Source organism: Cornus florida, unplaced genomic scaffold (genome assembly GCF_030987335.1).
Source record: "Cornus florida cultivar Cherokee Brave unplaced genomic scaffold, ASM3098733v1 CherokeeBrave_3.0.0_Hap2_Chr10, whole genome shotgun sequence".
Taxonomy (NCBI): domain Eukaryota; kingdom Viridiplantae; phylum Streptophyta; class Magnoliopsida; order Cornales; family Cornaceae; genus Cornus; species Cornus florida.
The window spans coordinates 104214756-104240568 of NW_026775580.1; the positions used below are offsets into that span (position 1 = coordinate 104214756).

At 32.3% G+C, this 25813-nt stretch overlaps 3 protein-coding genes across 3 annotated transcripts; all 3 read left to right on the plus strand.

Moving 5' to 3' along the window:
- Window positions 1-3186: 3186 nt before the first annotated feature.
- Window positions 3187-8328, plus strand: LOC132276616 (probable methyltransferase PMT15). The gene is made up of 6 exons (XM_059778133.1): window positions 3187-3944; window positions 5586-5796; window positions 5893-6190; window positions 6872-7264; window positions 7641-7718; window positions 7822-8328. The coding sequence occupies exons 1-6, from the start codon at window positions 3261-3263 to the stop codon at window positions 8069-8071; spliced, it is 1914 nt and encodes a 637-aa protein (XP_059634116.1). The 5' UTR covers window positions 3187-3260; the 3' UTR covers window positions 8072-8328.
- A 5221-nt stretch (window positions 8329-13549) lies between these two features.
- LOC132276618 (COP9 signalosome complex subunit 1-like) lies at window positions 13550-19392 on the plus strand. The gene is made up of 6 exons (XM_059778135.1): window positions 13550-14077; window positions 15376-15696; window positions 17237-17353; window positions 17456-17541; window positions 18488-18722; window positions 18952-19392. The coding sequence occupies exons 1-6, from the start codon at window positions 13688-13690 to the stop codon at window positions 19126-19128; spliced, it is 1326 nt and encodes a 441-aa protein (XP_059634118.1). The 5' UTR covers window positions 13550-13687; the 3' UTR covers window positions 19129-19392.
- Window positions 19393-19831: 439 nt separating this feature from the next.
- LOC132276617 (probable pectin methyltransferase QUA3) lies at window positions 19832-25591 on the plus strand. The gene is made up of 7 exons (XM_059778134.1): window positions 19832-20493; window positions 22312-22515; window positions 22605-22815; window positions 22905-23166; window positions 23361-23735; window positions 24516-24611; window positions 25050-25591. The coding sequence occupies exons 1-7, from the start codon at window positions 20071-20073 to the stop codon at window positions 25270-25272; spliced, it is 1794 nt and encodes a 597-aa protein (XP_059634117.1). The 5' UTR covers window positions 19832-20070; the 3' UTR covers window positions 25273-25591.
- The last annotated feature ends 222 nt before the right edge of the window (window positions 25592-25813 follow it).

The following is a 25813-nucleotide window of genomic DNA, read 5'->3' on the forward strand; positions in this document are numbered from 1 at the left end:
CATCCCATTCACCGGTCAGACTCACCCGTGCACAGCCGCAGTTCATCCATAGCCACCGCCCGAGCACGCAGTCGCTGTCATCTGAGCCGCCGCTAGTCATCCACGGCCGAACCAACTTGTCGCCGTGATCTGATGCCGGACAACCTCCTCGTCAACGACAAAGGCGATTTGAAGGTTGCGGATTTCGAACTCAGTGATGGGGTGGTGACTGGTTCATTTGGGGATGATTGTTGACGGTGGTGGTGACTGGTGGGTTGAAATTGGGAAATTTGCCGATGACAGTGAGTTTTGATCTTCGAAACAAAAATTTGAGCGGCAAAATTCCTCAGACCGGTTCGTTTGCGAATCAAGGTCCGACGGCGTTTCTCAATAATCCGTCATTATACGGATTTTCGTTGAAAAAACCATGTCAAAATGATACCCGAACTTCGCCTGTAAATCAGAATCCATCGCCGGAATCTGACGACAGTGATAAGAGATAAGGGCTGAAGCTGGGGCTGATCATATTGAGGGTTAATTGGGAAGATTGCCTGAGAGGAGGAAGAGAAGGAAATGTGCTTTGGGGGCAGTTTAGTCACAAAAAATAGTCAATATTAGGTCAAAGGGTAACATAGTCATTTAATACCAAAAATTGACATTTGGGGTATAAGTGAAATATTAAGCCACTAATTGGGGTCCAAGTGGTCGCTACAAATCAAATCTCTATCTAAGTGAAATATGCATCAACCTCAGGGGGTCTAAGTGAAATTAACCCTTATAATTAATATTAGAATTAGATTTAGTAGTTTTTGATTCGATGTTAAGTCAAAGTCCAAATGAATTCACTCAAATAAATTGAATGGCTTGACTGTAATAAGGAAATTACGAGTTTGAATGAGAAAAAATGTCAAACATTAGAAATGGTAAATTTATATATATTTTTCTTTTAAATTTTTTTGTCCCCAATTTATATGTCGAAAGTATGTCGAAAGTATGGTTTCTATTATCGGTTATGGTTGTGGTATTGATTGCAATCGCGGTATAACGAATTCGGATAGAGTCAATATAAACTGGTCGATACGAATAGAATATCAGATTTGAAAAATAGTCACGTATCGATTAATACAAAGAACCATGATCAAAAGTATATGAGTCATTGAACTTTGAGCTAGATCACGAACAACCATTGAAAGACTCAAAATTAAGGGTATAAGCAATTGATGTCTTTGGGCTAGCTATAATTAAACCTTTTCTTCTACATAAATCTAGCTTATGGGCTTTAAATGCTTAAAATATCTCCTCGTGTTTTTTAGTCCAAGGGCTTAAAATACTTTGATTTTGTACATTTATGCATTAGATATAATAGGAGTATGTTAGTAATATATTGAAAATAAAACAATAAAATTGTTTATTTATTTATTTTAATCTTAACAAGAAATTCACACATTCCACTATATATATATATATATATATCCAAACTCAAACCCAAATCCAAACCTTCAATCCTGTAAATAAAAAAATGAGGATACACCTCTAGGCCACGACACAACACTCTGAGTTCATAAAATTGTTTACTAGTATTTGAAGAGAATGCTGATGCATCATTCATATTAAAATAGTCTTGTCATAATTAATTTACCGTCCTTCTAAATTCAATATACTTGTATCTAGGATTATTTTAATTTTTAAAAAATATGTTACAAGGCGAATTGAATCAAGTTTTGCATTATTGGGAAAAAACATAATTTTTTTTTTTTTCGAATGGTTAAAAAAAAAAAAAAAAACATGATTTGTTGAAGTCAACCTGTGTAGGTTTAATAGTTAGATTATGGCACATGCTTGTAGGTTTCGATCAAGGGAGGCCCTAATAGCTGATGGTTGTTCTTATTCGGTTCCCACTATAAAAAATAAAAAATAAAAAATTGAAAGTCAAATTTCACCTAATTTAAGAAGCTAAAGCGAGCCAACCCCCTTATCCCTATCTAGGTGGGACCCCAAATAAGTATACCCCTAGCCCAAAACTATACATATGGAAGTCATACTAATCTCCCCCAAATGCTCTAAAATTTCGTAAATTGGCTGTGGATTTATTTATTAGTTGTAGTAATTGACGTATTTATACTATATACATATACGTTGTATATATATCTCGGCTGTGAATCATTTAAGGGCATTGATATCTCACGCGCTTTTAGAATGAGAGATATAACAGACTCTTCAAAACTTTGATTCTAAAAAGGCAAGTCTCATATTCAAATAACTACATTTAATGACAGAAAAATAGCAAATATTGACACTTCAGTTACTAAATTCATCAATTCGTCTGACCTACCCTAATTTTATTTTTGTGTACAATTACACTGTAATATTCATACAGCATCGAATATATAAGCACACTACAATCCAAACTCATAAAATTAACCTTATAAAGCAGATGCTTAGATAATTGAATAGGTTATTGATATTCGGTAAATTTTAAAATGTTATATTTTAACTTTTGGTATCTATTAATTTAATATATAATCGTTTTTGCTTTATAAACAAAGAATAATGTTTTGTATGTGTTGTCATAATAAAATATTATTTAAATATTCCTAATAAGTCAAATGAATTTATATCGTGAAAGTCATTTCTTATTATTATTATTATTATTTTTTTCATCAGTTCTTATATATATTGGGCTGAGGTTCAGTTATCAGTTCTTAAATGTTGATACATCTTTATCCAATAATTTAGAACTAAAAAAATAATTATATGAAATAAATATACAATTCATCTTTTAATACTTGTAAGAAAAAATAAATAGTATATGAAATAATAAAAAAAAGATTCAATTTATAGTATGTGAATTTTGAAATGTCAAACTTTAACTCTATTAATTTACTAATTTAATTTTTAACCCTTGTTAACTTGAAAAAAAATTGTAGGGCAACTAAGCCAATTAAAGTGAAGTACAAATGATAAAATTAGGATAGCAAACAGAGGATACGGACTCCTCCATATTCTTACCTTTGAATGTAAGGACAAACATCCAATGAAAGCGGACACTAGTGAAGCCTTCCCTCTTCACATATTATGTGAATCCATTTAACGATGGAGCGTAGGCGCGTGTACCTCACTCCACTCGCAGTCGCACACCATCCCTTTTATCAACCCCGTAAAACCCAATACTAGAAGACAGATCACCCGTCACCCGACATTACCACCCCCCACCCCCCACCCCCCCCTCTCTCTCTCTAACATTTTCTCGCTCTAGAAACCTCACTTCAAGATTGCTATCAATGGCGATTCGAACTAAGATACCGTATTACCTCGCCACCAGAGTCAATAAATCCAATATCTTTTACCTCCTCTTGACCGCCATCTTATTTTTCGTTGCCTACTTCATCGGTATTTGGCAACACGGCGGCGTAACCGGCGGCCCAGCCGCCGATGCCGACGTCGTCCCAAGAATACCGTGCAAACCATCAAGAAACACCACCGCCTACAATCCCAATCCCCTCGATTTCACGGCCCACCACACGGCGGAAGATACTCACCCAATCTCACCGGTGGCGCGTGTGAAACACCTTCCGCCGTGTGACCCGAATTTCAGTGACTACACGCCGTGCGAGGACGCCAAGCGGTCGTTGAAGTTTGATCGAGGGAGATTAATATATAGAGAGAGACACTGTCCTGAAGTTGGCGAATTATTGAAGTGTAGAATTCCGGCGCCGTTCGGGTACAGGACGCCGGTACGGTGGCCGGAGAGTCGTGACTCGGTGTGGTACGCGAACGTGCCACATAAGCATTTGACAGTGGAGAAAGCGGGTCAGAACTGGGTCCGGTTCGAGGGGGACCGGTTCAGGTTTCCGGGTGGTGGGACCATGTTTCCTCGTGGTGCTGATGCGTACATTAATGATATCGGAAAGTTGATCAATCTCCGAGATGGCTCTATTCGGACCGCCATTGATACTGGTTGTGGGGTACGTATATATAATATATATATATACACACACATAGTCTATACATGCATGTTCTAGACCTTTGTGGGTGAGTTTGTCTAGGATCATCTTAGAGATGCGTTCCTTTTTCCATTTTCTTTTTCTTTCTAAAATTGGATTGACTATTGAGTTTCCCACTGTTTGGTTGGTGAGAAAATTCAAGGAGAAAATTTGAACTAAAATTTTGTAGCACTCCAATATGGAATCAAGAATTGGAGTGAGTCGCTTTAATTTCTTGAAATATTAAAATCATACTTTTCTTGAACATGAAAAGCTCAATCCAACCAACTAATATTTTATTGAACCCCAACGTCAAAATATGTTTTTTGATGACTATTAAGTCCCTTATATATATATATATATATTAGAAGAAACGGTGTGGAATTTTCTATTCCCATTTGTTCTCTTTTCTGTAAATTTTCGAGCTAACCAAACGCCTTGGAGAATTTTTGCCAGAGCTCTCTGGACAGCTGGTCTGGTTTGCTTCCTGGATAAACCGGATTTCAATGGGAAAAATTTCCTTTATTACCTAATAAAAAGATTTTTTTTTTTGTCAATATAAAAATTGATTTCCGGAAATTGGGCTGGATTTGTTGCTTGATATGGTTATTGGTTGTATAAAAATCCTTATAAAAAAAAAAAAAAAAAATTCACATGTTTACTTTTTTTACACTGCAAGAATAGATACATTTGTTGAAATTAATAATTACTCCGTACTAAATAAATAAACAGGTAACATAATCTTATTATAAATTAAAATATATTCTGTATTGGGTGAAAGTTGGTGTTCAAGATGCACCAACTTTTTGGCATTTTTTGGATTAATTATCAAAGCTACCCAATTAATTTCTATTACTTTTTATGATCGATTAATAGACAGTCCAAGGGTACAAACTTTATCCATTTATAACAAAAGTGTCTTTGAAGTATAAATTTCACTTGTACTGATTCTGATGTAGGTTGTTTGGTTGATGAGAATCTTTTTCTTCTCAAAATTGAAAATACTATGGTTCATGAAAGAGTACTATTGAATTTTGTCATTTTCTTAATTTATGGAAAAAAATAAAAAAAACTGTGTATATATCTTTATTATTTAATGGTGCAATCATTAAAAGAAACTTATTTAATGGTCAAGAATAAATTCAATTGCAGATAATCACAGCACTCTCCAATATCATCCATGCATCTCTCAGTTTGTAAATCCTCTTCTAGAATTCTCTTAACATTTCTAGCAATTTATAATGTAGGAAATTAGAAAAAAACATTATTGATTTGGATGTACTATAAAACTTTGAGTTCTCTAAGCATTTCTAAGAAATTTTATTTTAAAATTAATGAATGAAGTTAAAATAAAATATTGATTTGAAGGAGATCAAATTGTTCAGTAACATTATAACAGAGTATAATTGTAGACAAATGGAGCACTTTCTTCGTACTTCTTTAAGATTTCATTTTCATTATGATAAACAGAACATAAATGTGGAAGCTTAAATTTTTAGATTTCTTGAGTAGACGACATTCGTAAATGGCCATAATGCATTCAAATGAATATATGATTCTACTTTATAAGAGAAGTAATATGATATTTTTGTCAAATATAAACTATGGCCTTAAATTTCACAGGTTGCTAGTTGGGGAGCTTATCTTACATCTAGGAACATCTTAACAGTGTCATTTGCACCGAGAGACACTCATGTAGCTCAAGTGCAATTTGCTCTCGAGCGAGGAGTTCCTGCGTTGATTGGTGTGCTAGCTTCCATTAGACTACCTTACCCTTCCAGAGCATTTGACATGGCTCATTGCTCTCGCTGCCTCATTCCTTGGGGCCAATACGGTACTTGAATTTATTGGTTTTAGTAATTTTATCCCTTGTATCTGTGTTTACTCTTTTTTGGAAGATTTGGAGTTCATTTGAATTATGTTTGAGCAGATGGGCTTTACTTGATTGAAGTTGATCGGATTTTACGTCCTGGTGGGTACTGGATCCTTTCGGGGCCACCTATAAACTGGGAGAGACACTGGAAAGGCTGGGATAGGACTGCTGAAGATTTGAAAGCCGAACAATATGTAATTGAGAGCGTAGCGAAAAGCCTATGCTGGAAGAAATTGAAACAAAAGGATGATCTTGCTATTTGGCAGAAACCCAGTAATCATATACATTGTAAAATTAATCGGAAGGTTTTCAAGAATCCGCGGTTCTGCAAGGCACGCGATCCAGACAAGGCATGGTAATGCTCTATTGTGCTTAAATTTTTCATATTTGTTATTGGATTTTTATTTTGTATCCATTTGGAAACTTAATTAAAACTTAAGGGCTTAAATCCCTGCAAATAATAGGTTCCTTGAGTAATTGGGGGTTGTGTCTACAGCCCATCATTGGGCAATATATGAGGTTGTCACTAGATAGACTGATAAAAATCTGTGATTTGTGGTCTTCACGCGTATGGCTTAAGGAAATTATTGGGGCCAACAATATCTTGTAATGGCGTGTAACGAACTTCTATGGCGTGACCAAATATACACACACATATATAAAGGAGAAAAGTTGAATTCTTCTCACTGTAGTAGGACATTTTTGCAGTGATACCAAAACCAATTTGATCATAAAGGCTATTCTGTCAGAAATCAATCTTATATGGATTTGTTTCAGTCACACTTTTAGTTTGCTGACCCAAAGAACCTCCTAAAGTTTTATATACTTCTCAACTTTAATGGTAATTAACAAAACCAGTTAAATGGTAATGGGTACTGCGATCCAGATCATTTTTTCTTAAAGATGCCTTCAAATATATTATCTGTATTAGCTTCTAATTTGTAATGCCTTGTTTGGTTGCTGAGAAATATAATTTGTTGGTTTTTTTATCTTAAGATTCATCCATTTGTTTCTTAGTAGATTCACCACTTTGCAGGTATACGAAGATGGAAGCCTGTTTAACTCCTCTGCCTGAAGTGTCCGACATTAAGGAAACTGCTGGAGGACAGCTAACAAAGTGGCCGGAGAGACTGACTGCAGTTCCTCCGAGGGTAATTAGCGGAAGCTTAACTGGAATTACAGCAGAGATTTTCAAAAAAGATACAGAAATTTGGAAAAAGAGATTATCGCATTATAAGTCTATAGACTACCAGCTAGCAGAGCGAGGAAGGTACCGCAACTTGCTTGATATGAATTCTTACTTGGGAGGGTTTGCAGCTGCACTTGTCGATGATCCAGTGTGGGTTATGAACGTTGTGCCTGTTGAGGCGAAGATCGACACTCTTGGAGTCATCTACGAGCGTGGACTTATTGGTACTTATCAAAACTGGTATGATTGCCCCTTACTCTTAAGAAAATAGTATGACTTATAATGCTTCTTATATTATTATTCATGCAGTCCGTATTACAATCGGTATGTGATAGCACGTTCTTCCTTAGAATCACTTCAATGGTGTTCTATGATCTCAGTTAATAGTCTTTATGATCTTAAATTTCAGTTGCTTGATTGTTCGATGTTATTGTGTTATTGATTTCATGAACTTTTTGCTAGTGTTTAGTCATTTTCTTTTTGGTGCCCGAAGCACTAGCTCTTTTAGTCGTTGGCCAAATAATCACACTCTTTTAGAAAATTTGAATTGTCATAAGCAAATTACCAATTCCCATAACACATTGCGTGAAGTTATGATTCACTTGTATCCTTGTAGGTGCGAGGCCATGTCTACTTATCCAAGAACTTACGACTTCATTCATGCCGATTCTGTTTTTACCCTCTACAAAGACAGGTATAACATATCTTTTTGAATCAATTTTTTTATTTTATTGATTTAGCCATCGTGAACACTAAGAATTTCTGATTGTATCGTTCTCAAATAATTTGTTCTTCAGATGTGAAATTGAAGATATTTTGTTAGAAATGGATAGAATATTACGACCACAAGGTAGTGTGATTATCCGAGATGATGTTGATATTCTGGTGAGCGTGAAGAGCATCGTAGACGGACTTCAATGGGAAAGCAGAATGGTGGAGAATGAAGGTAGCCCTCATGCCAGAGAGAAGCTTCTAATTGCAGTTAAGCAGTATTGGACTGCCTCTGCTACTGACCAAAATTCAAAAGGGTCCAGAACAGCTTCCTAGTACTGCATGTTTTGTTTTGCCTCTCTTTTATAGTTGATGGTTATTCAAAATTTTCAAATTTTTTTGTTAATAATTCTTTGGAAGAAAATAATCTTTTATGCCCTCCTTTTTTTGGATAGCAGAGTCTGATAGGCACACCTAATAAAGATGTAACTTTTTTTTTTTTTCTTTCTTTTTTTTTTTTTTTTTTAATACCAAATAGAGATATTTGACTGTAAGCTTTCATAATTACATCTCACTAAGAACAAGTTTTGATACGTTTTTTAAGTATTAAAATTCAGAGTTTGGTCAACAGATTAATGATAGAATAGTCAGTAATCACAAGTCAGTAAATATATACACGACTTGTCAAGTAAAGTCATGGGTTGTTCTTGCTTGATTCATTACTTGACTCAGTTTGAATTATGTGGCTTTGGTTTGGATAGTTTTGAGTAACTAGCAAGTATGAATTCACTGTTGTCAGGTTGATTAAATTGTTTACTAATAATAGTTTTATACAGAATTAAAGTTTTGAAATTAAAATTAGTAAAATTGAAGTAATAAAATTGTTCCTAATTCTAGTAAAGTTAACATGAGAGTTGATGATCAATGATTTTACAAATGAAACTTTAATTAAATGGCTTCGCAGTATAAAATTCATTTTCATTATTGTTATATCTTTTGAACAGGTGCCGTTTAATGCTTCGCATGTGTTTCCACTCTTATTCTCAGTTACTTAGATTTTGTTATTTCTAAATATTTTGATTTTGTCATTTTTAAAATTTCGGTGGAATCACATTCTTATATTGTTCCGTATTAAATTATGTTAAAATAAAGAGGTATGTTGTTTGGGCCGAGGGTTGAAGTAACTTTATTCCAAAATAAAAACAAAGAAGCTTGTGAGGATAATAAAGTATCAATTTGATTAAAACGAAAGACAAAATAAAGTTTAATTCAAGTGTTTTAATATAAAATTTTAACTTTATGATGTTCGTATTGTAATTTATTTTCAAAACAATTCCTTAAAAAAAAAAATTATCTGTGATACTTTAAATAATTTTTAGTCTCCGTTTGTTTAGGTATAAAGTATATATTTTTTTCAAGTGTTTGGTTGTCGTAATATTTTTAAATTTTTGGATATTTGATTGTCGAAAAATATTTATGAATATATATATATATTAGACTTTGACTTAAAACTTTGTCACAACACACGTGCCATGCACGTGGAGAATGTTTTGTAACTTACAAAATTTTTGTTTTCATATATATTTTTTTAATTGTTGATTCAAAATAAATAGATAAATACAGGTTATATGTGATAAAGTTTTATACAAAATAAAATAACTGGTAAAATTTTATAGAAATTATTTTATTTTGTTTAAATATATTCATGTTTAATTAGATTTTATTTTATTAAAAAATCTTAATAAATAGATAATGTGAGAGTTTTATAGAAAATAAATTAGCTAATTTGTGGTACATTTTATTAAATTTTTTTATTTTCCTTAAATATATTCTTATTTAATTATATTTTCTGTTATTAAAAAAACTCATAATAAATAGATAAATAGGTAATATGTGTTAGAGTTTTATATTAAATATTTAAAAAACTCTTTTTACTTGAATTAAAAAATATTTTTATATATTAATATTTCTTATCTAATTAAATTACCTTTTATTAAAAAAAAACTCATAATAAAAGGTAATTTATGGTAGAGTTTTAGAAAAATTATTTATTTTTTATATCAATTAAAAAAAAATTAGATTAATAATTCTTGTCTAATTAGATTTTCTTTTATTAAAAAACTCATAATAAGTAAATAAATAGGTAATTTGTGTTATAGTCTAATATAAACTCTTTTTATATCAATTAATAAATATTTTTTATATTAATAATCTTGTCTAATTAGATTTTTATTTTATTAAAAAACTAATAATAAATAGATAAATAAGTAATTTGTGTTAGTGTTTTATAAAAACTCTTTTAAACCTCTTTTTTTATCAAATAATAAATAATTTTTTATATTAATAATACTTGTCTAATTATATTTTCTTTTATTAAAAAAACTCGTAATAAAAAGATAAATAAGTAATTTGTTCTAGAGTTTTATAGAAACTTCTTAAATATATCTTTGTCTAATGTGATAGAGTTTTATTGAAAATAAAATAGGTAAGTTGCAATAGAGTTTTATATAAATTATTTTATTTTCGTTACATATGTCCTTGTCTAATTAGATTTCATTTTATTAAAAAACTCATAATAAAAGTTAATTTGTGGTAGAGTATTAGAAAAATTATTTTATTTTATATATCAATTAATACATATTTTTTATATTAATAATTATTGTCTAATTAAATTTTTTTTTATTAAAAATTTATTAATGATAAATAGATAAATAAGTTAATTTGAATTTTATTAGGTAGCTTTTAAAGTTTATAGAGTATAAAAACTCTTTTCATATCAATTAATAAATATTTTTTTATATAAATAAATAAATACTAAAATACTATGTTATAGGTAAGAACTTTTTTTTAATAATTAATAAATATTTTTTAAAATAAATAAATAAATACTATTTTACTCTGAAATTTTGGGCTTGTGAGTCTATGCCCCTCTGAATTTCTCTCTCAATTCTATATTTTTAGAATTCTCAATTTATGTACTCCTTCCTTCTTCCTCCATGCCTCTATTTATAGGCTTACTGGATTAATAGGAAGATGATATGTGTCCTCTCCTAATAATGACATAATCATAACTAGGCCAGACCGGTTATATTGTGATAATTATTCATAAAAAATAACTATTATTTTTATATCAATTAATAAATATTTTATTGTGATTGATTTTATTAGGTAGTTTTTAGAGTTTTATATAAACTATTTTTATAAAAACCTTTTTTAAATAAATTAATAAATATTTTTTATATAAATAAATAAATACTTATATCCTTGTCTAATGTGATAAAATTTTATTAAAAATAAAATAGTCAATTTGTGGTAGAATTTTATATAAATTATTTATTTTCTTTAAATATATATATCGTTCTCTAATTAGATTTTTTTTATTTTATTAAAAAACTTATAATAAAAGGTAGTTTGTGGTAGAGTTTTATAAAAATTATTTTATTTTTTTGTATCAATTATTAAATATTTTTTAAATTACTAATTCTTGTCTATTTATATTTTATTTTATTAAAAAACTCATAAAAATAGATAAATAGGTGATTTGTGTTAGGGTTTTATATAAAACTCTTTTAAAAAATTATTTGATTTTCTTTAAATATATCATTGTCTAATTAGATTTTCTTTTATTAAAAAACTAAAAATAAATAAATAAATACAGGATATATGTGATAGTGTTTTAAATAAAATAAAATAGATAATTTGTGGTAGAGTTTTATATAAATTATTTTATTGTTTGGAAAAATATTCATAATAAATAGATAAATACAGGTTACATGTTATAGAGTTTTACAGAAAATAAAATAGTTAATTTGTGGTAGAGTTTTATAAAAATTATTTTATTTTGTTTAAATATATTATTGTCTAATTAGATTTTATTGTGGTAAAAAACTTATAATAAATAAATAATGTAATAGAGTTTTATAGAAAGTAAAACAGCTAATTTGTGTTGATTTTATAGAAAATTTTTATTTATTTAAATATAATCTTGTTTAATTATATTTTATTTTATTAAAAAAATCATAATAAATAGATAAATAGGTGATATGTGTTAGAATTTTATAGAAAAACTTTTAAAAACTCTTTTTATATATTAATAATTCTTGTCAAATTAGATTACTTTTTATTAAAAAAAACTTATAATAAAAAGTAATTTGTGTTAAAGTTTTAGAAAAATTATTTTATTTTTTATATCAATTAAAAAATATTTTTTATATGAATAGTTCTTGTCTAATTAGATTTTATTTTATTAAAAACCTCATAATAAATAAATAAATAGGTAATTTGTGTTAGAGTTTAAGAGAAACTCTTTTTATATCAATTAGTATATATTTTTTATATTAAAAATTATTGACTAATTTGCGGAAGAGTTTTAGAAAAATTATTTTAATTTTTATATCAATTAAAAAATAATTTTTATATCAATAGTTCTTGTCTAATTAGATTTTATTTTATTAAGAATTTCATAATAAATAAATAAATAGGTGACTTGTGTTAGAGTTTAATAGAAACTCTTTTAAAAACTCTTTTTATACCTATTAGTAAACTCTTTTCAAGGATCTAGTTTTCGCCCAGTTATCCTTTGTAGGTTCCCGGGATTAACAAATTCTTAGTAAATGTTAATTTGTGGTAGAATTTTAGAAAAATTATTTTATTTTTTATATCAATTAATAAATATTGTTTTATACTAATAATTATTGTCTAATTAGATTTTATCTTATTAAAAAATTCTCATAATAATAAATAGATAAATAGGTTAATTTGAATTTAGTAGGTAGAAATTAGAGTTTTATTTTTATTTTATTTTATTTTAAATAAAACTCCATAAAAATAACTATTATTTTTATATCAATTAATAAATAATTTATTTGGTTGATTTTAGAGTTTTATAGATTTTTTAATTTTTTTATATAACATTTCTTTATTAGGTAGATTTTAGAGTTTTATTGAATTTATTTATTTAAAAAAACTCTTTTCATATCAATTAATAAATATTTTTTTATAAAGTAAATAAATAAATAAATACGGATTGACCTAAAAATATAGATAAAAAATCTTTTTATATCAATTAATAAATATTTTTTATATAAATAAATAAATACTGAAACTCTTTGGAATTCCGAATTTATAAAATTCTCAATTTCTGTATTCCTTCCTCCATGACTTTATTTATAGGCTTATTGAATTAATAAGATGATGACACGTGTTATCTCCTGATAATAACATAATCATAACTGGGCCGAAGCGATTATATTATAATAATTATCCATAATTTGTTTTTAGAGTTTTATAAAAGCTATATTTGTATCAATTAGTAAATATTTTTTATATAAATAAATAAATTGAGAAATACTGAAATACTGAATACTGAAACTCTTTGCACATTTAATAATAATATAAATATATATATATATATATATATATATATATATATATATATATTTCTTAAATAATAAAAAAAATTAAAATTATTTTTATGCGGCAATGCATTTTATTGCAACTTTGCTAATTAATTTATGTTAATATTTTTCTTTAAAAAAAAAAAATCATAAAAGTTGCAAGAAGTCTAGAACATCATTTTTACCTAAAAAAAAGTCTAGAACATCATTAAAAATCGACAAAACAAATACATCAAAATTTGTAAGTAAGAGTTTTTCGAATAATAAATATACACATTAAATAATAATAATAATAAAAGATATACAGTTGATATTCTGTTGGATAAATCATAAAATAGAATAGACTAATAAGGAAAATTAAAAAATTCATATTGATTTAAAATTTTAAACTATAAAAATAACTATATGTCGCTCTGGGCTCTTCCATACATGAGATAGGGCCTCTGGAAATCTGATATACTAGTTCAGAAAGAACGCTAGAGAGAGAACCAGAGTATCAGAGACCTTAACAAAACCTAGCTTCACTGGGTTATTGTGGTTGATAGCAGAGATAGCCATGGACGGCGAACACGAAGCTTCGGGACAAATGACCGACGAGGTCTACGCCAACGGCGGTGACGATTCTGAGCGTCACAGACTAATCATAGGCAGCGAACAGCTCGACGTCGAGGCCTACGCTGGGCTGTACAGCGGTCGCACCAAGATCGCTCGTCTCCTCTACATCGCCGACCGATGCGACAACGTTTCGATGCAGTTGGAGGCTCTTCGATTGGCCTTCGACTTAATCAAGAAGGGCGAGGACACTCACCTGTTTGGGGAAGTTGTTCAGAAGATCGACGGACGATTAGGTCCCAATTACGGGCCCGACCCGGCCTGGACTGAGTCCGTGGACCATCGGGCCGAGCAGAGGAGGGAGAAGCTGGAAAATGAACTCAATGCTTATAAGGTTTTCTTTGTTTTCTTATTTTAAATGGTTTTTTTATCAGTTATTTCATGGTTTGCGTATTTTAGGGTTTATGTATATATGCATATGTTATATGGGGGATGTGTATTATATATGAGTAAAGTGATGTAAATTTTACTATTGAGGGTTTGTTGTTGGGTTCTTACTGGAATGCCCTTTAGAGGAATTTGAATGGTGGGTTGAAATTGAATCTCTGTGTTTGAATGTGCTTTTTCTTTAGTAAGAATAAGGGAATTATTCACTCAGTGTGGTTGTAGTTTTATACTTTCTTATGGTGGGAAAGTCAGATGCTTAGAGGCTGTGATATTTTGTAAGGACAATGAAAAAATGTGCATTTTTGAGCTGTGGCTTTGACATTGTAAGTTTCTTTGGATGATTTAGACGAGTTTTTTATGGTGAAAAAACCCAATCCAACCAATCCTTCGTCTTCTTTTTGTCCACTTCAATGCCTCTCTGAAGTGGTTCGTATTGTTTATGGCTTTGGTTTTTGGTTTAATATTTCCACCCTCTTCTCAAAACAATTTCATATTTATTGTGGGTGTTGTTACTAATATAGTGAGTGAGTGAGAAGAGAAGAGAAGAGAGTGGGTGAGAGTAGAGAGATGCAAAATAAATGGGTGGGCAGTCTCTATACGAGTATATTCTTTTCTAAATCCATTATAGTGAAATTTCTTCTCTCCACGGACCTAGGCAAAATTCGGCTGAACCATGTAAAATATTGTATTGCATGTTGTTTGCTTATTTTGATGATTGGATCTCAATGTTTGTGATGTGTTTACTTCCGCTGTTCTGAACGTAGGGGATTTTAAAAAAATATTCTTCTTTACTGTGTTTTGACTGAAAATGGCTTTTACTTAAGATTGGGAATTTTTCAGTTTGTCACAAAAAGTTACTGATGTTCTCAAAGTTTTGGTGGATTAGTGTAAGTGCTCTTTCTTGCATAAAGGGACACTTCAACAGTTACCTTGCTTTGTGGTTTCTGTTGATTATGTCTTGGTAGAATTTTCTGTCTATTGATTTTTTTAAGTGTTAATATTTTCACTCAATTTGGTTCTTATGATATTTATTTCTTTAAGAAAATTATGAAATAGTATCTTTCCGATTTCTTTGGAAATTAGTGACTCGTATTGACAATATGTTTTGATTTTTTCAGTTATAATATCAGATCAATTTGTAGAGTTACCTTTCAATTTTTCCCATTGTGCTTTTCTTGTGTTCTGCCATGTATAAGAAGTAAAATGTCTTGTTATCCCTTCTTATCCGAGTTCTCCTTTGTGCAGACAAATTTGATCAAAGAAAGCATCAGAATGGGATTCAATGATCTTGGAGATTTTTACTATGCTCATGGAGTACTTCCAGATGCACTAAGGAATTACATTCGCACTCGTGATTATTGCACTACATCGAAGCATATCATTAATATGTGTTTGAATGCAACTTTGGTCAGCATTGAGATGGGTCAGTTTGCCCATGTCATAAACTATGTTAACAAAGCAGAGCAAAATCCAGATGCCTTGGACCCCGTCACGATAGCAAAACTACGTTCTTCTGCAGGATTGGCTCACTTAGAGGCTAAAAAATACAAGCTTGCTGCCCGGAAGGTTAGCCATCTAATCTTTTGTCTTTTGCAACATGTCATGCTAATTTTTGCTTGTAGGTTTGTGTTTTGACCTAAAAAGGAAAATAAGTATATCTACTTAGGTTGATATGATGTCTATGTTTTCATCTTCAAGGCTAGTGAAAATGTGATAAGTCAGATTAGTAGGATTTTACACTGGTTATAAATGAGGATTTACTGGGTTTTGATCATACCTTTGACATTGGGGCTGAATGCTTGATTATCTCAATCTAGCTCTAAACTCTCTTTCTATCCCCCCACCCCCTGGCGGCAGGCTCTCTCTCTCTCTCTCACACACACACACACTCTCTTACGCGCACATACTAATTACTAACTTTGTATTCATTTCAATCAAAGCCCTACAGAAACACCATGGATGCCGTAATACCATAACAATACATTTACTTTTCAGTCCAAAGCTTAATTTAAATCTCTCTTTAATTCAAACCCCTTTCACAATTAATTATCTCCCTTTTTATCAGTCTCCCACCAACGTAAATATATATACATATGCACACATATAAATAACCGGCGACAGATATTCTGACCAGAGAAATTGTGTCGGATCTTCTGAATAGAGAAATCGCCAGCGAAGCTATGGTGGCCACCTCCATAGTTTGTGAACAGAGAAATCCCTCTTACAGTTCGTGACAGAGAAATTGACGGCGAAGCTATAAATTCTTCTGATGGGAAAAATCCCTCTTTACAGTTCATTTTGGATAAATAGTTGTTGATGATTGATTTACCAAGAGAGTCAAGCTATGGTGGGCAAGAAGATTAGGGTTTGGTAACTGATGGAGATGGAGGAAGTTTGGTAATTGATTTTCCAAAAACAGAAATAATTTAATTAATTACCAAAAAGAAATAACCTATTGCAAGTGATAAGGAAAGAATGAGTTGTCAAATTTTTTTATTGGGTATAGAGATTACATTAGCCACCTCAACAACTAATGTTAGATAACATACCAAACTATGTCGTTGAATTAGTGGGCACCGTGTCCTTAAGTGTCTTTTTCCCTTTTTTTGGAATTTACCCTGTTCTTTTTTATAGTTATTGCCTACAAACATAAATGTTTATCATCACATGACATCGTTTAAAGATAAAAAAATTATTTCCATCCTGCAAAAGTAAGATTTGCTACCATGAAATTCTATAATGACCAATCAATTGTAAGATTTCTTGTCCGATTAAATAAACTATGGTTCTTTGGGTGGTTTAAAAGTCAGTTGTTGAAAATTATTCCCTCATCATAATGCATACTGGGTCAATCAAGTGAATGATGGACCAAAAGGAACTCCTAATTATTGAGGGAAAAGTGGTGTCTTGGTCAATCCTTGGATGCTTCAAGTTGCTATTGGACTTCATTTTCTTTGCAGATACTAGAAAGCACTTTAATAGAGTAGTCTTTTTGCTCTTTAATTTATAATGGTGTCTTGAGGATATTGTAAGTCTTTGTTGTATTAATTAAATTTGATCTTTCAAATGTAAACTTGTGATGTACAATGTCTTGGTATATTTGCAGTTCTTGGAAACGGGTCATGAATTGGGTAACAGCTACACAGAAGTGATTGCACCCCAAGACATTGCAACATATGGTGGACTTTGTGCACTTGCAAGTTTTGATCGAACTGAGCTGAAGGCAATTATACCGTGTTTCTCCTTCTGAATGGGTTTCTCAATTATGCCTTGGAATTTTATATATTGTGGGATCACCTCCTAACTAGATTCTTTTATTTGGCAGAGCAAAGTTATAGACAATATTAACTTTCGGAATTTCTTAGAGTTGGTACCTGAAGTAAGAGAGCTCATTCATGATTTCTATTCTAGGTAACTTAATATGGTCTTTACATGTGATCTCTTGGTTTTGGTTAAAATGATAGAAATTGCTAAACCTCGCAGAAGGTTTACTGAACTGAAGAAAAACTTATCTGCCTTGTTTAATTTTCTATAAGGTGATATCTAGTGACGATTTAGTTATCCTTGCGTTGTCATTACCTATCCCACTTTTTTTATGGGACAGCAGCTTGACCTTTTACACTTGACCCTTATTATTGTCCTTTTGAAGTGGGTTGAATCAGATTTTCCTGGATTAATACTGATGCCTTCTTGTGGGATTTTATGGGGTGAACTTGAGGAAGTGAATAACATTTGTTTATGACAAGGAAATGAGTATCAATGCTTGTTCCAATAATTTAATATGCTTTAACTTTTCAGTTACCTTTTATGACTCTCCAATTTCTCAAAAAAATCTTCAATGGTAAAGCATATTGATCAATGGATTATTGTTTGCTAGTGGCAACTAAGAGTCTATGACAAGAAAATGCACTTCATTTTCCTCCGTGTTACTTTGACAACCCCTTTGAGAAGTTCCTGTCATGAAAACTTGATGGAGAACAAGACACAACTTGAACGCATTAGCTAGCCACACGTGACTCGCTTTACTTTTGGAGAAGAGACATATACAAACAAAATTAGGGATTTGATGTAATTAGGGTTGAGCTTTTATTTTTATTATTTATCATATATTTAATACCTTCCCCCCCTCCCCTCTTTCCGCATCTGCTATTGGCACTCAGTAACCTGTTGGCTGCTTAGATGATTGATGAACATTTAAAATTTTAAATCATATTAAGTTTACATCCATCTGCTGCTTTTTCCAAAATGAGTGCCACCTTTTATCTATTGTGGGGGTATAATTGCATGTTGTCTTGATAAATACCTTGTTCCAGTAAATTCATTTTTAACACACTAATTTTTTCCCCTGGTATTGCAGCCGCTATGCATCATGTCTTGATTACCTTGGAAGACTCAAATCAAACCTGTTACTAGACATGCATTTACATGACCATGTTGAGACACTCTATGATGAAATTCGACACAAAGCTCTCATCCAGTATACTCTTCCATTTGTGTCTGTTGATCTGCATATGATGGCTAATGCTTTTAAAACAACTGTGGTGGGGCTGCAGAAAGAACTCGAAGCTTTGATTACTAACAACCAAATACAGGTATTGCTTTCCACTTCCCAATTTCAATAGATTATATTTTAATTAGCTTGGTAAAGGGTATCGTTCACAGTTCACAGTTAATGGGAAGAACATTGGAAGCTTTTAGTTTTTGACTTCTACACTTTTGTTCAGTTGTTATATACTCTTTTGGGGCGCTAATAGGTTATTTACTTAGTACTAGCTAATCTGATCCTCGTTGGTATTCATCAAACCTGTGATACTTGTGCAGGCTCGAATTGACTCTCATAACAAAATACTGTATGCACGACATGCGGATCAGAGGAATGCCACTTTCCAGCGGGTTCTGCAGACGGGCAATGAATTTGATCAGTACGTCAGGGCCATGCTGCTGAGAACAAATATTCTCAAGCATGACTACAACCTTAAGTTTTCAAGGAAAGTTTAAAACTTTTACAACTTAGTTTCCTTGACCATGTGATATGGGGCAATGAGTGTGGGATTTCAGGATAGGTGTTAGTGCCGCTATAACCGAAATTTGAAAGGTCGATGTTGTTTATGCACTCAAATTGATCCCATTTAGTTGTAAGGAGTGAATATATTTTGTTTAGTTTTTCATTGTAGACCTCTTTTTTAATGCTATATCTTGAACAGGGAATGTACATGTTCTCGTAAGTGCAGAAAGCAATCCAAGATTTTTTATTTATTATTATTATTTTTTTTTAAAGGTGATTTAAGTACTCAGTTGTACGCACCCATCATTAGTTAAACACCGACAAATGACATTGTCCTGCTACTCACTGAACCGGTTCGATGATACCGACACATATGACAGTTATCACTGCTCACAAGCACCCCCTGATTTATAGAACAAAACAAAGGGTGGGACCCACAATGATCATGATGGTCCCACCCCTATCTCTTATAAAATATTGCATTTGGAAGAATTGAATGAAGGCTTAAAAATTAAAATTGAAAAAAAATTAAATTACTGTAAGTTTTTTATTTTTTGTCCATTTCAATTCCGAATTTGGTCATCCAAACCTAGTAGCATTCAAAATCACAGTAAAGGATGACAGGAACAGACCTTTTTAATGTGTTTTATGGTGTCTAGATTCACTATGATTGACTAAGTTTGGTAATCTCAAAATATATCAGCACACACGAGACTCTGCCTTATAGCGGAGTAATAAATTGCTCACAGTCACAGCCCTGTACCTCTAATTCTCATTCCCACCTCCGTTGATGCTAAGTTACTTTACGTTCAAACTTCATACACGACTGCACTCTTCACTATGTGTATGTCTACAACATAGACAGATCTTCAAACCTATGTTGTATATATAACGCTATTATGTGTGTATGATCGTATCTTGAACTTGTAACAAAGATGGGGCAGTTAATTCTCCCCCCATCCAAGCGAAACCCTCGACAATGGCGCCTCCTCGATCTCCTCTCCGCGGGCTTCTTCGCCGCCGTCCTCTTGTCCCTATTTCTCGTCTTCACGCGCTTCAGCGACTCGCTCACCGTCTCGGGCCGCCATGCTCTGCCGCAGCTGACGGCGGATCCCAAGCAGCGCAACCGTCTCGCGGCGCTGGTGGAGTCCGGACGCCAGGTGACCATCGCGTCCTGCCCCGCCAACGTTGTGGACTACATGCCGTGTGAAGATCCGAAGCGCAACAGTCAGCTCAGTAGGGAAATGAATTACTACAGAGAGAGGCATTGCCCTCTGCCGGAGGAGACCCCTCTCTGCTTGATCCCGCCGCCCAAGGGATACCGTGTTCCGGTCCACTGGCCCCAAAGCTTGCACAAGGTGTCACTCTGTCTTTGCTTGTTTATTTCTTATTGAACATTGCATCTGTGCTGATAAATTTTGCCAGATAAGGGATTATATCCTGGACATTGAACTTGCAATTTGATTTTTTTTTTTTTTGGTAGATAAATTTGATTTGTTTATAAATAGTTAACTTGAAGTTATTAATTTTCTGATTTGATTTGTACATTATGTGACATGATTTGATTGATGGACCACTGACATTGGTTGTTAGTCAAAGTATTATGTGAAATTAATTGGGTTATTGAGGGGATGCATTTTGGAATGGCAATGAATGCGTCAAACATATGTTTTAAAATGGCAATGAATGCGTCAAACATATGTTTTAAAACAATTTGCTGATATCTTTTATATTGAGTAATTAGAGTGATTGAGAAATTTAGTGTTCTTTCTCATTTTATTATGCTTGTTTAGAATAACAAGTTAAGGGTACAGGTGCTAGTGAGCCGAGATGAATTGAGTATTGAACTGCTCAAATGCAGCTTGAGAACTTGAATATATTTTTCTATGGGTTTTCTTAAGTTTGAATTTCTCAACAAGCCTAACCAAGCTTGTTCATAACTAGTAAAATTGATCCAACAGTTTAAAAATAAAAGAAAACAATTGTAATGATTTTAAAAATTTTTTTTTTTTTGGGTCCATTTTTAGTGTATATTTTTTTCGAGCATATCTATAAATAATATGAGAAAATAAAGATAGAAGATTATTTAAGATAAATGAGGTTGTCAATTTTTTCTCCTCTCTTTAAATCATTAAAAACAATTTATATACTTGTGTGTGTGTGTGTATATAAACATAGTAATAATATGTCGGAGGAAGGATTGCTACACTTTTTTTAATTAGATTTGAATTTGAAAGGATCACAAGTGTTCCATTCGCAAACAAACCATAGAAGTACCTTCAATTATCATAGATAGGTAACTATAAATGGAAATTTTTAAAAAATTTGAAAGGCCAACATTAATTTTCCTATACAAATCACCATTAATGACTATATTTACCATTAAAAGAGTTTAGAGAAAATTTTGGGGGGCTCGACTTTAATTTTCTTATAAAAAATTACCATTATTAACTATAAATTAGTACTAGTAATATACGATTTAGAAAATTTTGGGGGTGGGGGAATGGACCCCCAGCCCCCCACTCTCTCCGCCCCTGCCAACAGTCACATCAGCTCACTTTCGTCCATGAAACTTACTGTACATCCCCCAGAGCTGACAATTTTTTTTATGATAAATAAATCGCTTTATATTTTATATGTTCCTTAATAACGATCTTTGGGTTAGAATTTTTTTTCATTTATGTTTCTACAGCTGCTAAATGCACCATCATCTACTGAAACTGGGCCTGTAGTTGCCCAATTCTTTATTTATTTATTTATTTTTAAAACATCAAAGATTAAGGCTAAGTTTAAACTCAGCTTGATAAGGTTGGTGAACTAGCTTAATGAGATGGGCATTGAGCTAAGGTTGAGTTCTTTACGAGTAGCTGGATTTTTTGTTTACTAAGCCTAGAAAGGAAGCATGATTTTTTATGAAACTAAATGCGCTTCCAAGAAAATAATCTGATTTTGTTTTACTTAAAAATAAAAAATAAAAATAAATAAAATCTGATTTTGTACTACCACATTTGTCATGCATGTATTGTGATACGGAAACATATTTTCTTGCACCTCCTGAGCAATCCATTATGGAATATTCATCGAGTTCATGCTAAAAGATGAAATGCTGTTATTTGATGTATGTCATATTAATTCCATAAATTAGTATCCTTAAGGTATTAGTATTTTGTTTGCAGATATGGCACGGCAACATGCCACACAATAAAATAGCTGACAGGAAAGGCCATCAAGGATGGATGAAAAGAGAAGGCCCATACTTCATTTTCCCTGGTGGTGGCACAATGTTCCCTGATGGAGCAGTTCAATACATTGAGAAACTTAGCAAGTACATCCCAGTTTCTGGTGGAGTTCTAAGGACAGCTCTTGATATGGGATGCGGGGTAGGTATTGTGTTTCTGTGCCTCTCTGGGTCTCTTACTGATAATTGTACTCTTCTGAAGGGCATATAATTAATTGAATCTTCTTTCAGGTCGCTAGTTTTGGAGGGTACCTACTCAGTGAAGACATTTTAACACTCTCTTTTGCTCCAAGAGATTCACACAAGTCACAAATACAGTTTGCTTTGGAAAGAGGAATACCAGCATTTGTTGCCATGCTTGGCACTCGCAGACTTCCATTCCCTGCTTTCTCATTTGACTTGGTGCACTGCTCTCGATGTTTGATCCCTTTTACAGCATACAGTGGGTTCTGTAAAACTTACATCATTGCTCATTTTGTGGTGCTGTTGCCTTTGTATTTGTCCTCATTAAAGAAGTTTTTTGCTTTGCAGATGCAACGTATTTTATTGAGATCGATCGGTTACTTCGCCTAGGAGGGTACCTAGTCATCTCTGGCCCCCCTGTACAATGGCCTAAACAAGAAAAGGAATGGGCAGATCTCCAGGCGGTAGCCAGATCATTGTGTTTTGAGCTGATTACTGTGGATGGGAACACTGTCATCTGGAAAAAGCCTAATGGGGATTCATGTTTCTCTAACCAAAATGAATCTGGGCCTGAATTGTGCAATGAATCTGATGACCCTAGTTATGCATGGTAATTGTATGCTTTATTAAGTGTTAGATGGCCATGTTCTAATTTTCATATCAAAGAAAATGAAGAAAGGAAAAAAGAAAGATCTTGTCTATACCCTTGAGCTTGCAGCACTTAGTTCAGCAGTAGCATTGTTGACAAAAGCTCATCTTAAAGAAGCAATTTTGATGGCGAATCTGATCTCCTTTATTTTACAGGTACTCTAACTTGAAGAAATGTGTGAGCAGGATATCTTCTGTGAAGGGAGATAATGCTATTGGGACAATTCCAAAGTGGCCAGACAGGCTAATGATAGCTCCTTCAAGGGCCGCCCTTGTTAAGAATGGAATGGACATGTTTGAAGATGATACCCAGCAGTGGGCAAGGAGGGTTGCATACTATAAAGAATCATTGAACTTGAAGCTGAGTACTCCAGCTATTCGAAACATCATGGATATGAATGCATTTTTTGGAGGGTTTGCTGCAGCACTACAATCTGATCCTGTGTGGGTGATGAATGTTGTTCCTGCTCACAAGCCTTCAACACTTGGTGTTATTTACGATAGAGGCCTTATTGGTGTTTACCATGACTGGTGAGTTGTTATGCCGTGTCTGATTTTTGTCTCTTAATAGAAATGTTGGCAAGCGTGCATGAACCATTTATATCTCTAGCAGTCAGTCTTAGACCTTTATTGGAGTAGGCACTGAGTCACTGACAGCGTTTATATCATTTTGTGAGTGCGGGAATTAGATTTTTTTGTAGCCTATTTTTTTCAAAAAAGCTATCAAAACTATTTCTATTACAGTGTGATTCCTTCTACTGGTTGATATAAAAAATAAATTATAGTGTATATTCTCCTCATGACTTCCCACTCCTTGCTTTCTTGGGATCCTCTCAATTAAGCCAGAGTAGTTCACCAGTGGCGCAACTCCTGATTTACATATAGTATAAGGTAGGATTTTGCTTAGGTCTTTTTCCTTCGTTCTTTTTTTTTTTTTTTTTTTTCATATGCATTTCCTTGTACTTTACTGTAGACATGCTTTGTTTGCTTTCTTAAGCTGGATTTTGCTCCCTCTGTAAAATCAAGCATCAAATTGGTTTAATTCACTTCTAAAGATAGGAGCCAAAGGGAATGAAACCTTTTTTTTTCCAAGGAATTGTTTGCACCTAGCAGGAATCGATCTCGAGTCCCAAAGGGAATGAAACCTCCAATTAAAAGCAGCGAAATAAATTGTATAAGCTGACTTCTTCTTCAATCGTAGCTTGTAGCTGTACAGATTTAATTTTTGCTACCTACATATAGAACAATTTCTGCTGCTTTTTAGAGGGGAACTTTCATTGATAAACTAATGTTTATAATTGATGCTTATAGGTGTGAGCCTTTCTCAACATATCCTCGGACTTATGATTTTATCCATGTTGCTTCCATTGAATCGCTCATAAAGCATCCAGATTCTGGCAAGATCAGGTAGGTAGATCTTGGTTGTTATCTTCGAATAATTATTCTTCAAATATCTATTAATTATTTAGCATCACTCGTGATTTTAATGCAATATAGAGTTGTTTTATCCCCCTTCCTTTCAGATAATTCACAGCAGTTTTGCCTCATATTAAATCCATTTTGTTATATCATGTTCATTTCTTAATTCAAAATTTGAATTTTCTTGAATTGAGCATGTGCGATGATGTTGCCTATGTAATTTTTGTTGCATGACAGCATTGTTTAATTAAGACATTTTGTCCATCATATCTTGATTAATTTGCATAAAATGACATGGACTATCCTGCAAGTTTTCTTTAGTTTGAAAGAGATGAACAATCCACCTATTTTGGCAAAAGTAATGGATGGAAGTCATAATTAGTACGGGGAATTGATTTGAGTTATATCTTTGCGACTTCATCGCAGGTGTAACCTAGTGGATTTGATGGTAGAAATAGATCGAATGTTGCGTCCAGAAGGAACAGTTGTGGTTCTGGATTCTCCTGAAGTAATTGACAGAATAGGTCACATTGCTCATGCAGTAAGATGGAAAGCTACCATGCATGAGAAGGAACCTGAATCAAACGGGAGGGAGAAAATTCTCGTGGCAACAAAACAATTTTGGAAACAAGCTTCAGCATCCCACTGACCCAACCTGGTATTCTTTGTCATGTAAGTATTTTTTGTTATAAATCCTTTTGTTCCATTTTTAAAGCAAAGATGATGTTCCACGCATCGAATGATGCAGCTTTCTTTCTTGTTCCTCTTTGGTCTGTCTTACATCTATAAAGGTGGTTAAGTTAGAACACGACAAGTACTAAAAAAGATGGACGGACGTGCAGTTTAACAGTAGAACACTTTAAGCGATGGCAATGATTAATGATTATCAATTGATTTTTAAATTTTGATTTCAATATGATGTATCTGCTTTAATCTCAAACACATTCTTATGCATAAAATGAATCTCATTTAAGGCTCGTTTGTTTGGATTTATTTTTTTATATTTGATTGTCCTAAAATATTTATGAATAACAAAATTAATTTAATAAAAATAATTTATACATTAATTTTCGACAAATTATTTTTCATGTAGTAACAGGTGAAAACATATATATTTTCTATTTGGAAACAATAGAAGCCTTATATATTTCCATTTTATCAACAAACGAAAAATAAAACTGAAGTCTTTA

Bases quoted from the DNA above. Each gene is read 5' to 3' on its own strand.
- LOC132276616 (XM_059778133.1), top strand. From the start codon at position 3,261: ATGGCGATTCGAACTAAGATACCGTATTACCTCGCCACCAGAGTCAAT. The intron at 6,191-6,871 runs GTAATGCTCTAT...ACCACTTTGCAG, and splicing joins CGCGATCCAGACAAGGCATG to GTATACGAAGATGGAAGCCT. The intron at 7,265-7,640 runs GTATGATTGCCC...GTATCCTTGTAG, and splicing joins ATTGGTACTTATCAAAACTG to GTGCGAGGCCATGTCTACTT.
- LOC132276618 (XM_059778135.1), top strand. From the start codon at position 13,688: ATGGACGGCGAACACGAAGCTTCGGGACAAATGACCGACGAGGTCTAC. The intron at 14,078-15,375 runs GTTTTCTTTGTT...TCCTTTGTGCAG, and splicing joins ATGAACTCAATGCTTATAAG to ACAAATTTGATCAAAGAAAG. The intron at 17,542-18,487 runs GTAACTTAATAT...CTGGTATTGCAG, and splicing joins ATTCATGATTTCTATTCTAG to CCGCTATGCATCATGTCTTG.
- LOC132276617 (XM_059778134.1), top strand. From the start codon at position 20,071: ATGGGGCAGTTAATTCTCCCCCCATCCAAGCGAAACCCTCGACAATGG. The intron at 22,516-22,604 runs GTAGGTATTGTG...ATCTTCTTTCAG, and splicing joins CTCTTGATATGGGATGCGGG to GTCGCTAGTTTTGGAGGGTA. The intron at 23,167-23,360 runs GTAATTGTATGC...TTTATTTTACAG, and splicing joins GATGACCCTAGTTATGCATG to GTACTCTAACTTGAAGAAAT.